Source organism: Silene latifolia, chromosome 11, assembly GCF_048544455.1.
Source record: "Silene latifolia isolate original U9 population chromosome 11, ASM4854445v1, whole genome shotgun sequence".
Classification (NCBI taxonomy): domain Eukaryota; kingdom Viridiplantae; phylum Streptophyta; class Magnoliopsida; order Caryophyllales; family Caryophyllaceae; genus Silene; species Silene latifolia.
Window position 1 is genome coordinate 51,855,527 of NC_133536.1, and position 5,966 is coordinate 51,861,492.

A 5,966-nucleotide genomic window follows, 5' to 3' on the forward strand; every position below is an offset into this window, starting at 1 on the left:
TAGACCATTCACTCGGCCGAGTGGAGCCCCACTCAACCGAGTAGAGGACCGAGTGGGTTTTGGCTGGAGGCTGTCACTCGACCGAGTGGAGCCCCCACTCGGTCGAGTGGACCGACCACTCGACCGAGTGCTCGATCGAGTCTATTTTACGTGAGAAGATTGGTTGGTGGAGTGTCGCTTTCGAATCTTATCTTTTCATATTTTCTCGCCTAAATTCACTCCCCAAACTAATCTCACAACTCTCTAAACTCCCCAAATTATCTCTAAAACACTCACCAAACTTATCCTCTAAAACCTAATCTCCACAAGTGAAGGATTCTTGCCATCTTTTCTCCTTTGTTCATTCACTTTTTTTGTAAGTCGATTTATACTTTACTTCCTTTATGTTAGTAACCTTAATTTATCCTAGTAGATTATCTCATAATTAATTAGGTTATGGGAAATTAAGATGGGTAATTAAGGGGTTTAGTTAGTATGTTTGTTGTAGTGGATTATGGTAATGAATGTAGTAATTAATTGTGCAGGAAGCTTCATTAAGGACCATTTCTAGTGGTTAGGTTGAGACCTTGTAAAGATAAGCTTGAGGTAGGGTTTTCTCTACTTAGCTCTAATAATATGAGTGTTTTATTATGCATTTACTATCATTTATGGCACTTGTTTCATTTAGTTACATTATAACATGTTAATGGTAATTAGAGTTTAAGAAATAAGATGGTTTCATATTGATTATGTATATGGTGAAAGAGTAAGTATGTTTCATCATCTTATACATCATTAGAATGCATTATAACATGATAGAAAGTAATTACATGAAAAGAGGTAAATTGGTGAAGGTTGAGCATTTTGACTTGTATTATGTTTTGTGTAATTACATGAGTATTCTTGTTAGGAATTATTTGTGTTGATTGTCCTTTGATTGGTGTTGGAGGATGGTGGGGTATATTTTGTTGTGGATATGGAGGCAGAAGGCGGTTGGGAAACCGTCTTCCGCTTGAGTCACCCCTTGGAGCTTCCTACTCCAAGAGAGATGTGCACATCTAGTAATGGACGTGTTCTGAGTACCTAGTGTGGTATGGGGCGTCTTGGGTATGTCCCGGCCACCAGTTATGGAGAGCTAAGGAACTTGGAGATTGATTGTCATGCAACTCATATATTTCTTAGTTTCATGATTGGTTGCCTTAGCATTTATCACATGAACATGTAATCTTTATCATTTGCATTTATTGAGCATTTGTATTATTAAGCTAACACTTGGGTTTTAAATGTCTGTGGTGAACCATATAGTGATTTTCGCCCATATGGGGAGCAGTGTTTGATAGGTTAGCTTGATTTGATGTGAGGGCTTGGGAGCGGTAGTCTTCATTTAGTTGTCACCACTTATGCGTATTTAGTTTTTGACTATTTAAACTCCTTTTCATTTTCAATTGGGTTGTACTAAATGAGATGGAATTTGCATCCCCTAACATGTAACTATTTATCTAACTATAACTTATCTATTTAAGTTATTATCTTAAATTTTTCTTGACTTGTTTGTTCGCACTACAAGCTTGGGAAACCAAGTCTTGTGATGCCTTCATGTGTTGGGAATGCCTTGAGAAAGGGTCCCGACTTATGGGGTGTTACAATTATACCGGTCAAAGAATTTATAGGATCATAGTGTTTATATGTGATTGGTTTGATAATTCTCCACAAGGACTCAATATCCATAAGGTATACGGACTTGTAGATGTCAACTAAACAAAGAGACTTCACAAATATAATCCTTTTTTGTTAGCCTATCAAGTCGATCAAGTTTGTTATTCTTCTTATTCAACCACTAAGAAAGGTAATCAATGGTCTGCGGTTTTTAAAATCAAGGTAAGATCACATGTTGACGCTCATGTTAAAGAAATTGACTTTCAAAAAGATGTTGTCAATGATCATTCAATTTCACCAATTTTGGTGGACGACATCGGGAGTAAAGATGAATACGAAGTGTTTATAGAAAGCGGGGAAGAGGATGGAGATGATGATGAAAAAAAAGAAGAGTCGAAAAATGAGGACGAAGAGCACGAAGACGGAATGCTTTTTTCAGACGATGAAGCTCTTTTAATTCGTAGTGATAGTGATAGTATCAGTTGGACAAGGTGGTTTCAGGGAGGTATACAAGGTATCGCTCGTATTCTATCATATCTATATTTTTATTATTTCTTTTGCTAATTGTAATATATTTTTTTTTTAACAATTACAATAAACAGGGAAAACTTTCAAATGGTGAAGTGGTGGCAATAAAAAAGGCTCGCAAGAAACTCTGAACCAGGGATAGATGAATTCAAGAATGAAGTCATGTTACTTGCGAGGCTACAACATAAGAATTTGGTGAAGTTGATTGGATTCTGGATGTCAAAAACTGAAAGAGTCTTAATCTATGAGTTCTTACCAACCTCGGGTCTCGATCGCATTCTTTTCGGTGTGTTTATTCCCGGACTTTTTATCTAATTGTTTTTAAATTATAGGAAATACAACAATTTGCCACAAACTCTTTTATAGGACTATCCTATAACGTATGACTGGCCAATAGGAAAATAACCAATAATCAACACTCGATTATATTTACATTTTAAGTTTATTTTGATAATCTGATATTTTATGATGACTATCGACATATTTAAATGGGCAAGTTATCAAAATAAAGTATTAGGCTATAAAAAAATCTTTGTACAAGAATATTAAGTAATTTACTTGGGCTTTATTTTATTGGGTTGGTCTTATATGTAAAATGGTCTTATAGAACAATTTTTGTGTATACTTAGTGACATTATCCTTCTTTTTTATTGAGGGGTATTTGGTTGGCATCATTGAAATGTATGAAAATGGATCAATCCATTCCAATGTTTGGTTGAAGCATTTTGGAATGGAGTTAGATACCCAATGGAGTCTAACTCCATGCCAACCCATTGAAATCTCATACTCAACTCCTTGTCATAGATTCATACTCTATACCTTTATGTTTATTTTTCAATGAACCAAACAAGTTTTGAAAGGTATGGAGTTGGAACCCCATACTTTTATAGTTTCTCATTTCAATTCTTTTTATTCCTAAGCAGCGAACAAACTACCCCTGAGTTTATTCCTCTATCTCATGATTCACTTGAAGTTTGGGCTCTAGTCTTATATGATTATGTTTAAGTCTGGGCACACATAAACCAAGTTGTCTTATGTTTGGGCTTTAATCCTGTTAGACGTTACTTGAAATTTGCATAAATATTGTTATCAATTTCTTACATACCCAAGGCGAGGTAGTTTAGAATGGGAATCTCGATTTAGAATTATGGTAGGAGTTGCAAAGGCGGTTTTGTATCTACATGAAAATTCACGATTTAAGATCATTCGCCGTGATCTGAAACCAAGCAACATGCTCCCTTATCATCAAATGAACTCTAAAGTTGGCGATCTTGGCCTTGCTAGATTATTTAATGATGACCAATCGCAATCTGACACCAACGGGATCGTAGGAACTCCGTAAGTATTTACATTTTTTTAAGCGTTTGATAATTTTTTTCTTAGTTTTGATTAATTTATAATATTTAACAGTTTTTTAATTTTTTGCAGAGGCTACATGGCTCCGGAGTACGCAGGACAAGGCAAGATCTCAGCAAAGTCCGATGTATATAGTCTAGGAGTCATGATTATCAAAATCATAAGTGGTCAAAGAAAGGACTCTGACCAACAACCGGACGAGAAAGGTCTAATACCCCGCGTGAGTAATCTTACTTAGTCTTATTAGAACTTTTTTTATTTGTAGAGATTATGGCATTGAAATCGCTTTAGAAAATACGGCTAATCGTAACGGCTCTAAGTACACTTTCTGTCCCTAGCCTGCTTTTTGGGGTGTGATTTCTTCATTTGAACCAGGCCCAAAGATACCATGGCCCAAAATTCTGACCATGCGACCATTCAATACAAATTTCAAAAATATTGGAAGTTGGGCCAAATTTCCAATTAGTCTTTGATCCATTTGCCTTCTTTTTTAATTTGTAGATAACGGGTTTTGGAAAAAATTATATAGTTTGACGAGTAATTATTTCTAAATAAATATATGTTTAATTATATTGTCAATTTTATTTGCTTTAAATTACCAAAAAAAATCGACTTATATTATTCTTTTAATAAAATCTATATATAATATAAAAAGGTAAGACTGAGCATTACTTTTCACCATTTCCCTTTTAATATTATTAGAGCATGCCACATCATCATTATAATAACAATAATCGTGATAAAACACTAATAAACATAGCACTATTCGTGGCATAATACTAATAATTCGTAGCAAACTTTAGAAAAATTGTGGAAAATATACTCTAGTGATATATTATGGCAATATAGTATTGATTAACAATTTTTTTTCTTACGAGCCCTTTTTGTCATCAGGGCTCAGTAAGACCGCAAATCTGGATTTGCATAACACATCAACGTGACAACATAGCTAATCTCGTGAACTTCACGGGTGATAGAACTAATTGTCATTATTATATATGGTCATTTGAGGGTAAAATTGACTAACCAAGCTTAAATAGGATTCAAGCTTGACCGCTCTAAATTGCATTAAATTGTTATCTGTTCTCAATAGGTGGTTAGAATCTAATCATTTGCTATAAACTTTTGTTACCCCTGTTTTAATAAAACTTGTAAATATGTGAAAAAACTGTGTTTTTTTCACAACTTTATTTGCGGCCCTAATTTAAAATTTCGTGTAAAGCCCCTAAAATCTTGGAGACAACCATGTATATAATGCCCTTTATTTGTATCATCATGATATGATAATCATCAAAAAAAATATATCACAGGCATAGAGGTTGTGGACGGAATAGGCGGTCTTGGACTTGGTAGATCCTTTATTACTAGCCTATTCTCATGACCAAGTGACGTTATGCATACTTATTGCTCTACTATGCATCCAAGAAGAGGCAAATCAAAGACCTACAATGATGTCAATAGTAGCTGCGTTGAACGGAGACATAGCCACTAGCTTGCCTGTGTCGAATGCTCCCCTTTATTTTACTACTGAGCCTACCACTGGTCCAACAATGGCATCAATACTAGCTGGTTTAAGAAAAAGAGAGTTTGTTGATCCCTGAAATACAAACTGCAGATTAATCATCTAGGTTAGTAAGATGAAGAACTTTTGCCAGGGATGCGAATTTGTGTCATGATTCTTTTTGTTGCGCACCATATTGGTAAATGAGATATGTATGGTGTGTTTTGCAGGATGTGAATGTACAACATGGAGACTTAGTTTTGTCGGTCATTAGTGAATACAAGGAGGAAGCCGGGTATATGCGCTGCGCTTAAAACAGAACGATGAGAGAGAGCTCTGACGATGTGCTCAAACTGCACAACACAACTCACTTTGCTCCAGTGCTTGCTTCTACAATGGATATCCTGATTAATTATACAACTTTCACTTCACATTCGCATTTTGCAGCAAACGAAAGTGTTCTAATATCCACTGAAAAGTTGTATTACTTTACTCATTGCGCCCCTGACATTGGTAATTGAAGGTGCAATGATTGTCTCGGAAGTGAATTTTCACTAGTGATGAATTGTTGTACTGCAAGTATAAGAGCTGATGACGCCTTGAATTTTATTTAAAAAAGTGTCGTTCATTCTCAGGCTCTATGTCACATAACAACTTGATCCAGAACTTGGGTAAAAATTGAAAGTGATAACGTAGACCCATTTCTTGTAATGAGGCTGAAATGCGCACCATTTTTGTAATATTTAGGAAGAGGGAGACTAAGTAGCGACCAAATTGAATAGTCATTAGCTATTGCATCTTGTGATCTAATGTGTTTTTATGATTAAAATTTTGTTTATTTTAATTTTATTTTGTCAAATTTTGAATGAAATTTGAGTTGAGTTTTACTCCCAGCGATTTAGTCTAAAGTTGACTTTTATGCAATATTAACACAGTCCAAAGTCTG

At 35.1% G+C, this 5,966-nt stretch overlaps 1 protein-coding gene across 1 annotated transcript; it reads left to right on the top strand.

Annotated features, from left to right (window-relative positions):
• Positions 1-3,310: 3,310 nt before the first annotated feature.
• LOC141613399 (cysteine-rich receptor-like protein kinase 40) lies at positions 3,311-5,334 on the top strand. The gene is made up of 3 exons (XM_074432132.1): positions 3,311-3,501; positions 3,592-3,739; positions 5,251-5,334. The coding sequence occupies exons 1-3, from the start codon at positions 3,311-3,313 to the stop codon at positions 5,332-5,334; spliced, it is 423 nt and encodes a 140-aa protein (XP_074288233.1).
• Positions 5,335-5,966: the final 632 nt, after the last annotated feature.

What these genes read in the sequence shown, in the direction of transcription:
- LOC141613399 (XM_074432132.1), top strand. Translation starts at nt 3,311, where the DNA reads ATGGTAGGAGTTGCAAAGGCGGTTTTGTATCTACATGAAAATTCACGA. An exon ending in AACGGGATCGTAGGAACTCC is followed by an intron (nt 3,502 to 3,591) that starts GTAAGTATTTAC and finishes AATTTTTTGCAG; the next exon opens with AGGCTACATGGCTCCGGAGT. An exon ending in AGAAAGGTCTAATACCCCGC is followed by an intron (nt 3,740 to 5,250) that starts GTGAGTAATCTT and finishes TGTGTTTTGCAG; the next exon opens with GATGTGAATGTACAACATGG.